The sequence below is a fragment of the Oncorhynchus nerka genome, unplaced genomic scaffold, assembly GCF_034236695.1.
Source record: "Oncorhynchus nerka isolate Pitt River unplaced genomic scaffold, Oner_Uvic_2.0 unplaced_scaffold_1387, whole genome shotgun sequence".
NCBI lineage: Eukaryota > Metazoa > Chordata > Actinopteri > Salmoniformes > Salmonidae > Oncorhynchus > Oncorhynchus nerka.
This window is the reverse complement of record NW_027039923.1, coordinates 52,501-72,054: the sequence shown is the minus strand read 5'-3', so window position 1 is coordinate 72,054 and position 19,554 is coordinate 52,501. Positions and strand designations below refer to the sequence as shown.

Here is a 19,554-nt window from a genome sequence, read left to right as displayed (position 1 = left end):
CACCTGTTATTCTAATCAGTCACATGTTATACTAATCAGTCACCTGTTATTCTAATCAGTCACATGTTATATTATTATACTAATCAGTCAGATGTTATACTAATCAGTCACATGCTATTCTAATCAGTCACATGCTATTCTAATCAGTCACCTGTTATTCTAATCAGTTACATGTTATTCTAATCAGTTACATGTTATTCTAATCAGTTACCTGTTATTCTAATCAGTCACATGTTATACTAATCAGTCACCTGTTATTCTAATCAGTCACATGTTATTCTAATCAGTCACATGTTATTCTAATCAGTCACCTGTTATTCCAATCAGTCACCTGTTATTCTAATCAGTCACATGTTATACTAATCAGGTTTTTCTACCTGTCTCCTCTCTAACACTGCTCCTCCTGTCTGAGCTGGAGAAGGCAGCCTCCAGGTCCAGCCGTCCGAAGCGCAGGGCATATCCGTTCATCAGCTTCTTTGGTGAGAAGACTCCACTGCTGGCCGAGCCCCCGGAGGAGGAGCGCGCCCGGTGCCCTTTGACCTGGGCTGCCTTGTTAGTCCTCTCCAGAGACTTGGAGCGCCTCTCAGCCCGGGTCTCCAGGGCCCCAGCGTTCCTCAGACCCCTCTGGAGGTACAGGAGAGGCATGCTGGGAGAGAGTCGGGGGGAGTCGGGGTCTCCACCCAGCCATGCCCTAGTCCCCCCTAGCCTGAGCCCACGGAGCCCCTGCTCTCTCTGGGTGGTGGGGGTGGAGGGGCTGGTACCAGGGGTCGAAGTTGGAGATGAGGCATCTTCTCTGGGGCTGAGACCTGGGCATGCAGGACTGTGCTCTGGTCCTTCCTCCAGGATGGACTCAGAGCTAGAGCCCAGGTTCATGGGGTTCTGCAGGGCCTCCATGTAGGACTTACGGAACAGTCTCCGGGTCTCGAAGGACACAGAGTCCCTGGCGTGGCGGGGCCGGCGAGGGTTGGGGTTACTGAGGTCGGTGCTGAATGACAGGGTCCTGGTCCTCTCTCTGGTCCCACCCTGGCCCTCCTCCCCCTCCCACTGGCCCTCCCCCGGACCACCACCACCCTCTCCAGCCAGCCTGTCTGTCTGTGGGCTGCAGGAGTGAGAGTCAGGAGCTGCTCTCAGGCTGTGGTTCTGGTTGTGGTTCTCCATCCGGTGAAGTCCCGGGTTGGGATCCTGTTGGGACCTGCAACTAGTGCTGCTGGGGTCCATTACATGTACCCGCCTGCTCAGGATAGCAGGCTCTGAGAAGGTAGAGTCTGCCCCCTGGGAGTGTAGTGATTCGTGGGAACTGCGGTGGGAGTCCAGGGTCCCCGTGGATCCACTGGTACTGCAGGCGCTGAGCTGGCCACGGAAGCCCGTGCTGTCGCCCCGCGTCTGCATGATGGTGTCTGCCGTGCTGCTGACGAACAGAGGATTCACCACGTTCTTCCACGGCGTCCGGAACACGACGGTGCCGGTGGTGAGCAACCAGTTCTGCAGCGGATGGAGGTTGCGCTCGCGCGTCACATTCTGCAGGAAGTCAGCGGTGAAGACGCTGCCGTACATGCTCTCCGGGATGGGGATCTCTGCGATGGCCTGGCCACTGGCCGACAGACATTTTATGACCAGCTTGGCAGCCTTGCGGCCCAGAGGAACCACCTGTAGGTAGAAGTCTCCCTGCTTCAGACGGACCTTATGGAGCGGGGCGAGCTGTAAGACCACCTTCTCGTTGATGCAGAAGGGCCAACCCTCATGATAGAACAGCCGGCCGTGGAAACGCACCTGTAGAGGAAGACAATACTTTATTAACCCATACCAGACTGAAATGTGTCTTCTGCTGTATCCAACTCCTCTGATATACACGTATATACACTTTACAGATGTAAGCTCTTAATTTGTCACAGCAAAAGAATCCTGAAGCAACAGGATTTGAACGTTTAGCCCATAATGTTGATTGATCGGTGGTTAGGCTATTAGCTGGCCAAAAGTAGGTTACATTTAAATTGCAATACTGTTAATATAATCATGTGTTAGTGTGGGTTTTTCAGCAAATTTAGGTAAATCAGGAAAATTATCAGCAACAAAAGAGTGATCAAATGATGACCCTACATCTGTAGATTATCTGGAGCAGTGTGAAACCACAGGGCTGCACCGGGTATAGAGAGATGGACAACAGATTAGAGAGACTGGAGCAGTGTGAAACCACAGGGGTGCACCAGGTATAGAGAGATGGACAACAGATTAGAGAGACTGGAGCAGTGTGAAACCACAGTGCTGCACCGGGTATAGAGAGATGGACAACAGATTAGAGAGACTGGAGCAGTGTGAAACCACAGTGCTGCACCAGGTATAGAGAGATGGACAACAGATTAGAGAGACTGGAGCAGTGTGAAACCACAGGGGTGCACCGGGTATAGAGAGATGGACAACAGATTAGAGAGACTGGAGCAGTGTGAAACCACAGTGCTGCACCAGGTATAGAGAGATGGACAACAGATTAGAGAGACTGGAGCAGTGTGAAACCACAGGGCTGCACCGGGTATAGAGAGATGGACAACAGATTAGAGAGACTGGAGCAGTGTGAAACCACAGGGGTGCACCAGGTATAGAGAGATGGACAACAGATTAGAGAGACTGGAGCAGTGTGAAACCACAGTGCTGCACCGGGTATAGAGAGATGGACAACAGATTAGAGAGACTGGAGCAGGGTGAAACCACAGGGCTGCACCAGGTATAGAGAGATGGACAACAGATTAGAGAGACTGGAGCAGGGTGAAACCACAGGGGTGCACCGGGTATAGAGAGATGGACAACAGATTAGAGAGACTGGAGCAGGGTGAAACCACAGGGCTGCACCAGGTATAGAGATGGACAACAGATTAGAGAGACTGGAGCAGTGTGAAACCACAGTGCTGCACCAGGTATAGAGAGATGGACAACAGATTAGAGAGACTGGAGCAGTGTGAAACCACAGGGGTGCACCGGGTATAGAGAGATGGACAACAGATTAGAGAGACTGGAGCAGTGTGAAACCACAGTGCTGCACCAGGTATAGAGAGATGGACAACAGATTAGAGAGACTGGAGCAGTGTGAAACCACAGGGCTGCACCGGGTATAGAGAGATGGACAACAGATTAGAGAGACTGGAGCAGTGTGAAACCACAGGGGTGCACCAGGTATAGAGAGATGGACAACAGATTAGAGAGACTGGAGCAGTGTGAAACCACAGTGCTGCACCGGTATAGAGAGATGGACAACAGATTAGAGAGACTGGAGCAGTGTGAAACCACAGGGCACCGGGTATAGAGAGATGGACAACAGATTAGAGAGACTGGAGCAGTGTGAAACCACAGTGCTGCACCAGGTATAGAGAGATGGACAACAGATTAGAGAGACTGGAGCAGTGTGAAACCACAGGGCTGCACCAGGTATAGAGTTAGTGATTACTGTCTTATTTCACTATAGAGCCTCTAGCCCTGCTCAATATGCCTTAACCAACCATGTTGTTCTACCTGCTACATATGCAATGACATCACCAGGTTTAAACGTCTCTAGAGACTATATCTCTCTCATCATTACTCAATGCCTAGGTTTACCTCCAAGGTACTCACATCCCACCTTACCCTTGTCTGTACACTATGCATTGCATCTATGCTATCGTGCCCAGAAACCTGCCCCTTTTACTCTCTGTTCGGAACGTGCTAGACAGCAAGTTCGTTTAGCCTTTAGCCAAACCCTTATCCTACTTCTCCTCTGTTCCTCTGGTGATGTAGAGGTTAATCCAGATCCTGCAGTGCCTAGCTCCTTTCCCACTCCCCAGGTGCTCTCATTCGTTGACTTCTGTAACCGTAATAGCCTTGGTTTCATGCATGTTAACATTAGAAGCCTACTCCCTAAGATTGTTTTACTCACTGCTTTAGCACACTCTGCCAACCCGGATGTCTAAGCCGTGTCTGAATCCTGGCTTAGGAAAACCACCAAAAACCCTGAAATCTCCATCCCTAACTATAACATTTTCCGCCAAGATAGAACTGCCAAAGGGGGCGGTGTTGCAATCTACTGCAAAGATATTTCTTACTATCCAGGTCTGTACCCAAACAATTCAAGCTTCTACTTCTAAAGAAATCACCTTTCCAGAAACAAGTCTCTCACCATGGCCACTTGCTATGGACCACCCTCTGCCCCCAGCTGTGCCCTCAACAGCATATGTGAATTGATTGCCCCCATCTATCTTCTGAGCTCATCCTACTAGGTGACCTAAACTGGGACATGCTTAACACCCCGGCCATCCTACAATCTAAGCTTGATGCCCTCAATCTCACACAAATTATCAATGAACCTACCAGGTACAACCCCAAATCTGTAAACACGGGCACCCTCATCCTAACTAACTCGCCCTCCAAATACACCTCTGCTGTTTTCAATCAAGATCTCAGCAATCCCTGCCTCATTGCCTGCATCCGTAATGGGTCTGCAATCAAATGACCAATCCCCATCACTGTCAAACACTCTCTAAAACACTTCTGCGAGCAGGCCTTTCTAATCGACCTGGCCGGGGTATCCTGGAATGACATTGACCTCATCCCGTCAGTAGAGGATGCCTGGTAATTCTTTAAAAGCGCCTTCCTCACCATCTTAAATAAGCATGCTCCATTCAAAAAATGTAGAACTAGGAATAGATATAGTCATTGGTTCACTCCAGACCTGTCTTCCCTTGACCAGCACAAAAACATTCTGTGGCGTTCTGCATTAGCATCGAATAGCCCCCGTGATATGCAACTTTTCAGGGAAGTTAGGAACCAATATACACAGGCAGTTAGGAAAGCTAAGGCTAGCTTTTTCAAACAGAAATTTGCATCCTGTAGCACAAACTCCCAAAAGTTCTGGGACACTGTAAAGTCCATGGAGAATAAGAGAACCTCCTCCCAGCTGCCCACTGCTCTGAGGCTAGGACACCCTATCACCACCGATAAATCCACTATAATTGAGGATTTCAATAAGCATTTCTCTACGGCTGGCCATGCTTTCCACCTGGCTACCCCTACCCCGGTCAACTGCCCGGCACCCTCCAAAGCAACCCGCCCAAGCCCCCACCATTTCTCCTTCACCCAAATCCAGATAGCTGATGTTCTGAAAGAGCTGCAAAATCTGGACCCCTACAAATCAGCTGGGCTAGACAATCTGGACCCTCTCTTTCTAAAATTATCTGCCGAAATTGTTGCAACCCCTATTACTAGCCTGTTCAACCTCTCTTTCGTATTGTCTGAGATTCCCAAAGATTGGAAAGCTGCCACGGTCATCTCCCTCTTCAAAGGGGGTGACACTCTAGGCCCAAACTGCTACAGACCCTGCCTTTCTAAGGTCTTCTCAAAGCCAAGTCAACAAACAGATTACCAACCATTTCAAATCCCACCGTGTTCTCCGCTATGCAATCTGGTTTCAGAGCTGGTCATGGGTGCACCTCAGCCACGCTCAAGGTCCTAAACGATATCATAACCGCCATCGATAAGAGACATTACTGTGCAGCCGTATTCATCGACCTGGTCAAGGCTTTCGACTCTTGTCAATCACCACATTCTTATTGGCAGACTCAACAGCCTTGGTTTCTCAAATGATTGCCTCGCCTGGTTTACCAACTACTTCTGGATAGAGTTCAGTGTGTTTTGGAGGGCCTGTTTGTCCGGACCTCTGGCAGTCTCTACTGGGGGTGCCACAGGGTTCAATTCTCGGGCAGACTCTCTTTTCTGTACACATCAATGATGTTCGTCTTGCTGCTGGTGATTCTCTGATCCACCTCTCTACCATTCTGTATACTTCTGGCCCCTCTTTGGACACTGTGCTAACTAACCTCCAGACTAGCTTCAATGCCATACAACTCTCCTTCCGTCGCTCCAACTGCTCTTAAATGCAAGTATAACTAAATGCATGCTTTTCAATCGATCACTGCCCTCACCTGCCCGCCCGTCCAGCATCACTACTCTGGACTGCCTGACTTAGAATAAAGTGGACAACTACAAATACCTAGGTGTCTGGTTAAACTGTAAACTCTCCTTCCAGACTCACATTAAGCATCTCCAATCCAAAATTAAATCTAGAATTGGCTACCTGGTTAAACAAAGCCTCCTTCACTCATGCTGCCAAACATACCCTCGTTAAAACTGACCATCCTACCGATCCTACCTGGTTAAATAAAATGTTCTCAACACTCTGGTTAACAAATTGGTGTTCTCACAGTGCCATCCGTTTGTCAAATAAAGCCCCTACACTACCTACCTGGTTAAATGTAGGTGTTCTCATTGGTCTGGCCTGGTTAATAAAGGTGCTCAAACCCACTGGCTAAAGGTTATCTACAAGTCTCTGCTAGGTAAATAAAGGTTATCTCAGTTCACTGGTGACCATAGCAGCACCCAACTAGCCTACCTGGCTAAATAAGGTGTTCTCACTGTTCACCTGGTTAAAGCCAATTTCTCAACTTGGTCTACCTGGTTAAATCCAGTTCTTCTCAATGACTGGAACTACCTGCAAAAATCACTGAAGCTGGAGACTCAATCTCCCACACTAGCTTTAAATAACCAGTGTTCTCAGAGCAGCTCACAGGTTAAATCACTGTTCCTGCACATAGCCCATCTGTAAAAGCAAATGTTCGTCAACATCCCCATACTGTATTTATTTATGTATTTATCTTGCCTGGTTAAATTGTTCTCAGTATCTCTACTTGGTTACATTCATCTTCTGCAACTATCTACCATTCCAGGTTAATTGCTATATTGTTCTCAACTAGTCTACCATGGCCTATTTATTGTTCTCAACTTACCTCATTTGGTTACTGTATAAGACTTTTTGTTTTCTTTTTTTCTACCTGGTTAAATAACTGTGTTTTGAATATTCCATGGTTAACTCTGTGTTGTTGTTTGTCAACTAGTCTTTATCCTGGTTAAATGAGAACTTGTTCTCAACTAGTCTACCTGGTTAAATAAAGGTGAATTAAACATACACTTCACAGATGTAAGCTCTTAATTTGTCACAAATAATCCTGCAGTGACAGGATTTGAACATTTTAGTGTTTTTTTTATTTTTATAAATTAGCAAAAAATTCTCATAACCTGTTTTTGGCTTTGTCATTATGGTATTGCTTGTAGATTGATGAGGATTTTTTAAAATAAATTTTAGAATAAGGCTGTAACGTAACCAAATGTGTAAAAAGTCCAGAGGTTTGAATACTTCCTGAATGCAGTGTAAAAGGCTCAAACATACATTCCACTTTTAAAGAGAGGCACCCTCTTTTCATAGCACTTGAGTGAATCCTCGTTCTCTTTTCAACGTCATTCCAATGAGCTGATTCCTCAGAATCCTGGAGGCTAGCGAAACCTGCCCGTTCAGGCCCGGTTACTAAGCAACCACAACCCAAACTCCAAACTATGACACTGTCGTACAAAGAGCTCTTAACAGTAGAGAAACAGTACTCAGGGCTTGTGTCCCAAATTGCACTATATCGTACAGTGCACTCCTTTTGACCAGAGCCTTATGGTCAAAAGTAGTGCACTAAATAGGGAATAGTACGCCAGTCTATTTCCCATTGGCTCAACTGCTGTAAAAGTGAAGGAAAAGCATTGAAATAGCCAGTGTTGCCTGCCGACTGATCATATTGCTGTTGACACAAAGCCTCTCACACACAGGGAGTTTTTCTCAGTGGCTAACCAGGCTTAGATAGTGATGTTCATATAATGTTTACGTACCCTACATTACTCATCTCATATGTATATACTGTACTCTATATCATCTACTGCATCTTTATGTAATACATGTATCACTAGCCACTTTAAACTATGCCACTTTGTTTACATACCCTACATTACTCATCTCATATGTATATACTGTACTCGATACCATCTACTGCATCTTGCCTATGCCGTTCTGTACCATCACTCATTCATATATCTTTATGTACATATTCTTTATCCCTTTACACTTGTGTGTATTAGGTAATAGTTTTGGAATTGTTAGGTTAGATTACTCGTTGGTTACTACTGCATTGTCGGAACTAGAATCACAAGCATTTCGCTACACTCGCATTAACATCTGCTGACCATGTGTATGTGACAAATACATTTGGTTTGATTTGATTTGAGGTAAAACTATGAGGCTATGAGTGGCTATGAATATCCATTGTAATCACAGCAGATGAACACAGAGGAATTGATTTGATTATCCATCACAGTGTAATCACAGCAGATGAATACAAGGAATAGGCTGTGTGGCTATGAGGCTATGAGGCTATCCATCACAGTGTAATCACAGCAGATGAATACAGAGGAATAGGCTGTGTGGCTATGAGGCTATGAGGCTATCCATCACAGTGTAATCACAGCAGATGAATACAGAGGAATAGGCTGTGTGGCTATGAGGCTATGAGGCTCTCCATCACAGTGTAATCACAGCAGATGAACACAGAGGAATAGGCTGTGTGGCTATGAGGCTATCCATCACAGTGTAATCACAGCAGATGAACACAAAGGAATAGGCTGTGAGGCTATGAGGCTATCCATCACAGTGTAATCACAGCAGATTAATACAGAGGAATAGGCTGTGTGGCTATGAGGCTATGAGGCTATCCATCACAGTGTAATCACAGCAGATTAATACAGAGTAATAGGCTGTGTGGCTATGAGGCTATGAGGCTATCCATCACAGTGTAATCACAGCAGATGAATACAGAGGAATAAGGTTTCAGGGCCTTTGGTCATGGAGACATGGAGCCCTCTCTAACCCACAGCAATTAAAGCTGCTGGGAGAGCCAGGATTAGATTACAACCTGGACCCCTGAGCCCAGGGATGGTAGCTAGGCTCTCAGGCAGACCACAGTTTCCTCTCTGTTTCGGTCTCTTTTCAGAGCAGGAGGTGTGTGTCCCAAATGACATCATATTCCCCATATAGTACACTACTTTTGACCTGGTAGTGCATTATGTAGGCCATAAGGTGTGATTTGGGGCTCAACCTCTGTCTCCTTCCAGAGTTTTCTCTCTGTTTCTGTATGGCTCCAGAGCAGAATGGCTGCATGGCTTTCTGTCTGATTTCTATGAACAATGATCCATTCTGTCTCTCTCTGTTGTTCCCCCTCACCCTCTCAGCAGAGGTATTTCACACTCATCTCTCTCTCTCTCTCCATTCCCTCTCCTGGCTTGTTTGTTGTCTATCATTAGGTGGTGTCTATAATGGTGTGTATTAGTGATCTGTGTTGTAATGGTGTCTATCATGGTGTGTATTAGTGTTCTGTGTTGTAATGGTGTCTATAATGGTGTGTATTAGTGTTCTGTGTTGTAATGGTGTCTATAATGGTGTTTAGTGTTCTGTGTTGTAATGATGTCTATAATGGTGTGTATTAGTGTTCTGTGTTGTAATGGTGTCTATAATGGTGTGTATTAGTGTTCTGTGTTGTAATGGTGTCTATAATGGTGTGTATTAGTGTTCTGTGTTGTAATGGTGTCTATAATGGTGTGTATTAGTGTTCTGTGTTGTAATGGTGTCTATAATGGTGTGTATTAGTGTTCTGTGTTGTAATGGTGTCTATAATGGTGTGTATTAGTGTTCTGTGTTGTAATGGTGTCTATAATGGTGTGTATTAGTGTTCTGTGTTGTAATGGTGTCTATAATGGTGTGTATTAGTGTTCTGTGTTGTAATGGTGTCTATAATGGTGTGTATCTGTGTTTAGATTAGAGCTGAATAAAATAGTAATAGTAACCATGATGGGAGTCTTTTGGCCAGACTTTATAGTCTCTGTCTGTCTGCTCCACTTTATAGTTGATCTTTGGGTTCAGTTTATTTCCTTCCTCTCTGTCTTTTCTCAGCCTTATAACCCCATGATGTCTCTTCAGTGAGACTAAAGTCAGAAGAGATCAAGGTTCAAATAGAGCATCTCACTCCAAAGCTCCAATAGTTCTACAGGAAAGGGAAGCTGCCTGTGTTACGTTTCCAAAGCATTCATATTCACTTCAAAACTTCCTGAACTGTTGCTTTGTAGAGTACTCTCTCTCCCTTCCCTTCCCTCCCCCCTCCCTCCCTCCCTCCCTCCCCCCCTTCTCTCTCTCTCTCTGTCTCCCTCTCTCCATACCACCCCTCCACTCACACAAGTCTCTTGTTGGATGCTCTGCAGGATCCTCTTGGCAGGAAGTAAGAAGTCGATGAGGCATCGGAGTCCGTCCCCACGGTACTGTCTCTCCACCACGCTGAATAGCTGCCACAGGACGGTGGACGCGGTGGCACTGAATGGAGGGTACAGCGCAGACAGGGTGCTCTGGATACAACTGTCCAGGGACTCAGAGTCCTGTAGGGGCAGAGGAGAGGAGGGGAGAGGTGGATTAGATACAGTCCTTTCTGGGGAGAGGAGAGGAGGGAGAGGTGGATTAGATACAGTCCTTTCTGGGGAGAGGAGAGGAGGGGAGAGGTGGATTAGATACAGTCCTTTCTGGGGAGAGGAGAGGAGGGGAGAGGTGGATTAGATACAGTCCTTTCTGGGCAGAGGAGAGGAGGGGAGAGGTGGATTAGATACAGTCCTTTCTGGGGAGAGGAGAGGAGGGGAGAGGTGGATTAGATACAGTCCTTTCTGGGCAGAGGAGAGGAGGGGAGAGGTGGATTAGATACAGTCCTTTCTGGGGAGAGGAGAGGAGGAGAGGAGTAGAGGAGTAGAGGAGAGGAGGAGGAGAGGAGGAAAGAGGAGAGGAGGAGGAAGACAGAGGAGAGGTTACAGAGCAGACAGGGGCTCTGGATACAACTGTCCAGAACTCAGTCCTGGTAGACATGGTTACATTATTGTCCACGGATGTCTCATGGCTAAAGAGAGAAGGGGGGAAGAAAGATATATATATATATATATATATATATATATATAGAGAGAGAGAGAGAGAGAGAGAGAGAGAGAGAGAGAGGAGAAACAGAGAGAGTTTTTACAAATATAGTTAGTTCACCTGTCCCCTTCATTATGTAATGATGAAGCTCATAGATCAGCCGTTGGTAATGAACATGTGCAGACATTGGCAGGTTTTATCTAAGCTACTGTACATATGAAAAGTGTTCCTTGCTTGAGGCCAACATTCAGCATAAAGACTTCTTATATAATGTGTGCACACCCACAGTGCACACCCACAGTGAAAACACTTTGGCACAACACTGAGATAATGTCGTCACTGACCTTATCATGGCACAAAAATCCCAACACTTATAATAAATCCTGCAATACCCTCAGACGAACCATCAAACAGGCAAAGCGTCAATACAGGACTAAGATGGAATCCTACTACACCGGCTCTGATGCTCGTCGGATGTGGCAGGGCTTGCAAACTATTTACAGAATACAAAGGGAGACCCAGCCGCGAGCTGCCCAGTGACACGAGCCTACCAGATGAGCTAAATGCTTTTTATGCTCGCTTCAAGGCAAGCAACACTGAAGCATGCATGAGAGCACCAGCTGTTCCGGGCGACTGTGTGATCACGCTCTCCGTAGCCGATGTCAACAAGACCTTTAAATGGGTCAACATTCACAAAGCCGTGGGGCCAGACGGATTACCAGGACGTGTACTGAAAGCATGCGCAGACCAACTGGCAAGAGTCTTCACTGACATGTTCAACCTCTCCCTGACCCAGTCTGTAACACCTTCATGTTTCAAACAGACCACCATAATCCCTGTACCCAAGAAAGCGAAGGTAACCTGCCTAAATTATTACTGCCCCGTAGCACTCACGTCGGTAGCATTTCTACAAGCATTTTGCTACACTCGCATTAACATCTACTAACCATGTGTATGTGACTAATTCAATTTGATTTGATTTGGTAGCCATGAAGTGCTTTGGATGGCTGGTCATGGCTCACATCAACACCATCATGCTGGAAACCCTGGACCCACTCCAATTCACATACCACCCCAACAGATCCACAGATGACTCAATCTCAATCGCACTCCACACTTTCCCACCTGGACAAAAGGAACACCTATGTGAGAATGCTGTTCATTGACTACAGCTCAGCGTTCAACACCATAGTGCCCACAAAGCTCATCACTAAACTAAGGACCTTGGGACTAAACACCTCCTACGACTGTGTGGCTAAGCACGACTCCAACACCATCATTAAGTTTGCTGACGACACAACAGTGGTAGGCCTGATCACCGACAATGATGAGACAGCCTATAGGGAGGAGGTCAGAGACCTGGCAGTTTGGTGCCAGGACAACAACTGCTCCCTCAATGTGAGCAAGACAAAAGGAGCTGATCGTGGACTACAGGAAAAGGAGAGCCGAACAGGCCCCCATTCACATCGATGGGGCTGTAGTGGAGCGGGTCGAGAGTTTCAAGGTCCTTGGTGTCCACATCACCAACAAACACACCAAGACAGTTGTGAAGAGGGCACGACAACACCTTTTCCCCCTCAGGAGACTGAAAAAGTTTGGCATGGGTCCCCAGATCCTCAAAAAGTTCTACAGCTACACCATTGAGAGCATCCTGACCGGTTGCATCACCGCCTGGTATGGCAACTGCTCGGCATCTGACCGTAAGGCGCTACAGAGGGTAATGCGTATGACCCAGTACATCACTGGGGCCAAGCTTCCTGCCATCCAGGACCTTTATACTAGGCGGTGTCAGAGGAAGGCCCAAAAAATTGTCAAAGATTCCAGTCACCCAAGTCACAGACTGTTCTCTCTGCTACCGTATGGTGAGCTGTAAGTCTAGATCCAAAACGCTCCTTAACAGATTCTACCCCCCAAGCCATAAGACTGCTGAACAATGAATCAAATGGCCACCCAGACTATTTACACTGACATCCCCCACCCCTCCTTCGTTTTTACACAGCAGCTACTCACTGTTTATTATCTATACATAGTCACTTTACCCCTACCTACATGTACAAATGACCTCAACTAACCTGTACCTCCGCACATTGACTCGGTACCGGTACTCCCTGTATATAGCCTCCACATTGACTCGGTACCGGTACCCCCTGTATATAGCCTCCACATTGACTCGGTACCGGTACCCCCTGTATATAGCCTCCACATTGACTCGGTACCGGTAACCCCTGTAAATAGCCTCCACATTGACTCTGTACCGGTAACCCCTGTATATAGCCTCCACATTGACTCGGTACCGGTACCCCCTGTATATAGCCTCCACATTGACTCTGTACCGGTACCCCCTGTATATAGCCTCCACATTGACTCTCCCTGTATATAGCCTCCACATTGACTCTGTACCGGTAACCCCTGTATATAGCCTCCACATTGACTCTGTACCGGTACCCCTGTTTATAGCCTCCACATTGACTCTGTAACCCCTGTAAATAGCCTCCACATTGACTCTGTACCGGTAACCCCTGTATATAGCCTCCACATTGACTCTGTACCGGTAACCCCTGTATATAGCCTCCACATTGACTCGGTACCGGTAACCCCTGTAAATAGCCTCCACATTGACTCTGTACCGGTAACCCCTGTAAATAGCCTCCACATTGACTCTGTACCGGTAACCCCTGTATATAGCCTCCACATTGACTCTGTACCGGTACCCCCTGTATATAGCCTCCACATTGACTCTGTACCGGTACCCCCTGTATATAGCCTCCACATTGACTCTGTACCGGTACCCCCTGTATATAGCCTCCACATTGACTCTGTACCGGTAACCCCTGTAAATAGCCTCCACATTGACTCTGTACCGGTACCCCCTGTATATAGCCTCCACATTGACTCTGTACCGGTACCCCTGTATATAGCCTCCACATTGACTCTGTACCCCCTGTAACCCCCACATGACTATGTATAGCCTCCACATTGACTCTGTACCGGTAACCCCTGTATATAGCCTCCACATTGACTCTGTACCGGTAACCCCTGTATATAGCCTCCACATTGACTCTGTACCGGTACCCCCTGTAAATAGCCTCCACATTGACTCTGTACCGGTACCCCCTGTATATAGCCTCCACATTGACTCTGTACCGGTACCCCCTGTATATAGCCTCCACATTGACTCTGTACCGGTACCCCCTGTATATAGCCTCCACATTGACTCTGTACTGGTACCCCCTGTAAATAGCCTCCACATTGACTCTGTACCGGTACCCCTGTAATAGCCTCCACATTGACTCTGTACCGGTACCCCTGTATATAGCCTCCACATTGACTCTGTACCGGTACCCCTGTATATAGCCTCCACATTGACTCTGTACCGGTACCCCCTGTAAATAGCCTCCACATTGACTCTGTACCGGTACCCCCTGTATATAGCCTCCACATTGACTCTGTACCGGTACCCCTGTATATAGCCTCCACATTGACTCTGTACCGGTACCCCCTGTATATAGCCTCCACATTGACTCTGTACCGGTACCCCCTGTAATATAGCCTCCACATTGACTCTGTACCGGTACCCCTGTATATAGCCTCCACATTGACTCTGTACCGGTACCCCCTGTATATAGCCTCCACATTGACTCTGTACCGGTACCCCCTGTATATAGCCTCCACATTGACTCTGTACCGGTACCCCCTGTATATAACCGTGTTAGTGTTATTTTATTGTGTTATTTAATTTATTTTTTACATACTCTGGTTTATAGTTTCCATTTCTGTAAATATTTTCTTTAACTCTATTTCTTGAACTGCATTGTTGATTTACTCTCAACCTGCTCAGTTTTACCACCACTAAACACCAGAATATTGACTGGAACAGCAGAACCAGTTTACCTGCTTTTACACCATGATTTGACTATTAGATGTTCAATGGTTCTTCTGATAATTTTTTAAAGGAATAGTTTCACCATATTAAAATGTTCAGTTTCCCTTAACAGGTTGTTTTTGAACCTGTTTAACTAATAACTAATACAGGTCTTTATATAGCAGACATTTGACTTTGTCAAAGTCAACACAATAATGAGGTGATAGATCTCCATCCTCAGAAGTCACAGAGGGAACACTTCTACAGGTCTTTATTTACATAGAAACATCTGGTTTATAAAATTGTCCATGTGGTCAAGTCACAGAGGGAACTCTTCTACAGGTCTTTATTTACAGTATATATAGAAACATCTGGTTTATAGAATTGTCCATGTGGTCAAGTCCTCCACAGAGGGAACTCTTCTACAGGTCTTTATTTACATAGAAACATCTGGTTTATAGAATTGTCCATGTGGTCCCCCTGTAAGTCACAGAGGGAACTCTTCTACAGGTCTTTATTTACAGTAGAAACATCTGGTTTATAGAATTGCCTCCATGTGGTCAAGTCACAGAGGGAACTCTTCTACAGGTCTTTATTTACATATATAGAAACATCTGGTTTATAGAATTGTCCATGTGGTCAAGTCACAGAGGGAACTCTTCTACAGGTCTTTATTTACATAGAAACATCTGGTTTATAGAATTGTCCATGTGGTCAAGTCACAGAGGGAACTCTTCTACAGGTCATTCTGGTTTATTTGTCCATGTGGTCAAGTCACAGAGGGAACTCTGTACAGGTCTTTATTTACAGAAACATCTGGTTTATAGAATTGTCCATGTGGTCAAGTCACAGAGGGAACTCTTCTACAGGTCTTTATTTACATAGAAACATCTGGTTTATAGAATTGTCCATGTGGTCAAGTCACAGAGGGAACTCTTCTACAGGTCTTTATTTACAGTATATAGAAACATCTGGTTTATAGAATTGTCCATGTGGTCAAGTCACAGAGGGAACTCTTCTACAGGTCTTTATTTACATAGAAACATCTGGTTTATAGAATTGTCCATGTGGTCAAGTCACAGAGGGAACACTTCTACAGTCTTTATTTACATAGAAACATCTGGTTTATAGAATTGTCCATGTGGTCAAGTCACAGAGGGAACTCTTCTACAGGTCTTTATTTACATAGAAACATCTGGTTTATAGAATTGTCCATGTGGTCAAGTCACAGAGGGAACTCTTCTACAGGTCTTTATTTACATAGAAACATCTGGTTTATAGAATTGTCCATGTGGTCAAGTCACAGAGGGAACTCTTCTACAGGTATTTATTTACATAGAAACATCTGGTTTATAGAATTGTCCATGTGGTCAAGTCACAGAGGGAACTCTTCTACAGGTCTTTATTTACAGTATATATAGAAACATCTGGTTTATAGAATTGTCCATGTGGTCAAGTCACAGAGGGAACTCTTCTACAGGTCTTTATTTACATAGAAACATCTGGTTTATAGAATTGTCCATGTGGTCAAGTCACAGAGGGAACTCTTCTACAGGTCTTTATTTACATAGAAACATCTGGTTTATAGAATTGTCCATGTGGTCAAGTCACAGAGGGAACACTTCTACAGGTCTTTATTTACAGTATATAGAAACATCTGGTTTATAGAATTGTCCATGTGGTCAAGTCACAGAGGGAACTCTTCTACAGGTCTTTATTTACAGTATATAGAAACATCTGGTTTATAGAATTGTCCATGTGGTCAAGTCACAGAGGGAACTCTTCTACAGGTCTTTATTTACATAGAAACATCTGGTTTATAGAATTGTCCATGTGGTCAAGTCACAGAGGGAACTCTTCTACAGGTCTTTATTTACAGTATATAGAAACATCTGGTTTATAGAATTGTCCATGTGGTCAAGTCACAGAGGGAACTCTTCTACAGGTCTTTATTTACATAGAAACATCTGGTTTATAGAATTGTCCATGTGGTCAAGTCACAGAGGGAACTCTTCTACAGGTCTTTATTTACAGTATATAGAAACATCTGGTTTATAGAATTGTCCATGTGGTCAAGTCACAGAGGGAACTCTTCTACAGGTCTTTATTTACAGTATATAGAAACATCTGGTTTATAGAATTGTCCATGTGGTCAAGTCACAGAGGGAACACTTCTACAGGTCTTTATTTACAGTATATAGAAACATCTGGTTTATAGAATTGTCCATGTGGTCAAGTCACAGAGGGAACTCTTCTACAGGTCTTTATTTACAGTATATATAGAAACATCTGGTTTATAGAATTGTCCATGTGGTCAAGTCACAGAGGGAACTCTTCTACAGGTCTTTATTTACAGTATATAGAAACATCTGGTTTATAGAATTGTCCATGTGGTCAAGTCACAGAGGGAACTCTTCTACAGGTCTTTATTTACATAGAAACATCTGGTTTATAGAATTGTCCATGTGGTCAAGTCACAGAGGGAACTCTTCTACAGGTCTTTATTTACAGTATATAGAAACATCTGGTTTATAGAATTGTCCATGTGGTCAAGTCACAGAGGGAACTCTTCTACAGGTCTTTATTTACAGTATATAGAAACATCTGGTTTATAGAATTGTCCATGTGGTCAAGTCACAGAGGGAACTCTTCTACAGGTCTTTATTTACATAGAAACATCTGGTTTATAGAATTGTCCATGTGGTCAAGTCACAGAGGGAACTCTTCTACAGGTCTTTATTTACAGTATATAGAAACATCTGGTTTATAGAATTGTCCATGTGGTCAAGTCACAGAGGGAACTCTTCTACAGGTCTTTATTTACAGTATATAGAAACATCTGGTTTATAGAATTGTCCATGTGGTCAACAGTATAATAAAGGGAACTTCATTTAATATAACAGGCTTTTAAAAATGCAATATTTGTGCACAATATCTACTTTAAATAACAAAGGGACACAAAAGGCATCCATTTAGTGGAATAACCCTTAAAACAGCATAACAGAGAGAGTGTCCCTGTCGTGTTTCTGTTTGGGTTGTGGGACCTCAGAGCTGTGACATACACACACACACACCCACCCACCCAGCCACCCTCTGACTCTCCAGGAAGTCAGTAGGTCGCAGGACACATCCTGCGTGATGGCCTTTCCATTAGAGACAGGGGAAGCATCTGGACGGGTGACGTCATGGACAGAGTGGACACAAACCCCCGGCCTGGAAAGTCCAGTCTCTCTCTACCCTGGTCATCCCGCTCAGCATTGTGTCTGTAGAGCAGTGGCTTTTCTCTAATGAGGAGCCAGGGGATGTAATGGTATAATGTAACCTAACCCACTAGCAACAATAACGTTGCTGCTAACTACACCTGACCCTGTAACACCAGGGACCGGTAACACCTCAGTAGTGTTAACATGTCACTGTAATGTCAGTGCTGCTAACTACACCTGACCCTGTAACACCAGGGACCGGTAACACCTCAGTAGTGTTGACTTGTCACTGTAATGTCAGTGCTGCTAACTATTGACCCTGTAACACCAGGGACCGATAACACCTCAGTAGTGTTGACTTGTCACTGTAATGTCAGTGCTGCTAACTACCTGACCCTGTAACACCAGGGACCTGTAACACCTCAGAGTGTTAACCACTGTAATGTCAGTGCCAGGGACCCTGTAACACCTAACAGTAGTGTTGACTTGTCACTGTAATGTCAGTGCTGCTAACTACACCTGACCCTGTAACACCAGGGACCGATAACACCTCAGTAGTGTTAACATGTCACTGTAATGTCAGTGCTGCTAACTATTGACCCTGTAACACCAGGGACCGGTAACAGCTCAGTAGTGTTGACATGTCACTGTAATGTCAGTGCTGCTAACCCTATTGACCCTGTAACACCAGGGACCGGTAACACCTCAGTAGTGTTGACATGTCATTGTAATGTCAGTGCTGCTAACTATTGACCCTGTAACACCAGGGACCGGTAACACCTCAGTAGTGTTGACTTGTCACTGTAATGTCAGTGCTGCTAACTACACCTGACCCTGTAACATGACCAGAGGAAAGGGTGTATAAAGACACATGACCAGAGGAAAGGGTGTATAAAGACACGTGACCAGAGGAAAGGGTGTATAAAGACACATGACCAGAGGAAAGGGTGTATAAAGACACATGACCAGAGGAAAGGGTGTATAAAGACACATGACCAGAGGAAAGGGTGTATAAAGACATATGACCAGAGAGGAAAGGGTGTATAAAGACACATGACCAGAGGAAAGGGTGTATAAAGACACATGACCAGACCAGAGAAAGGGTGTATAAAGACACGTGACCAGAGGAAAGGGTGTATAAAGACACATGACCAGAGGAAAGGGTGTATAAAGACACATGACCAGAGGAAAGGGTGTATAAAGACACATGACCAGAGGAAAGGGTGTATAAAGACACATGACCAGAGGAAAGGGTGTATAAAGACATGACCAGAGGAAAGACCTCTCTGGTACTAGAGGATTGGCGTTTGTCTCAATGAGGATGACCTGCTCTAGTAGACATAGTCAGTGTCTCAAATGGCACCCTGGTCCCTATATAGTGCCCTATGGGCCCTGGTCAAATGTAGTGCACTATATAGAGAATAGGATTCCATTTGGGACACATAGAGGATAACCCTCATGACAGGACTGGTAGACATGTTGTTCACCATTCAGCCTCTGACCTCTGACCTGTGGCCAGTCAGCCACGGGGCCACTGTGACATCACCAAGGCCAAACATGTGTCTCTCCCTGCTGCCTGTCGGTTGGAACGCTCCTTCCCTTCCACAATAGAACACAACAGTGGAATGGAACAGTGGAACACTCCAGGCTCTTCCACA

The 19,554-nt window shown here is 45.3% G+C and overlaps 1 protein-coding gene across 1 annotated transcript in view; it reads right to left on the bottom strand.

The window, feature by feature from the left end:
* LOC115119782 (pleckstrin homology domain-containing family G member 4B-like) overlaps window positions 1–19,554 on the bottom strand; it is a 78,096-nt gene that overhangs the window by 47,595 nt on the left and 10,947 nt on the right. The window contains 2 exon segments of the mRNA XM_065015519.1: window positions 378–1,770; window positions 10,114–10,311. Of these exon segments, the coding sequence (XP_064871591.1) occupies window positions 378–1,770; window positions 10,114–10,311 (1,591 nt within the window).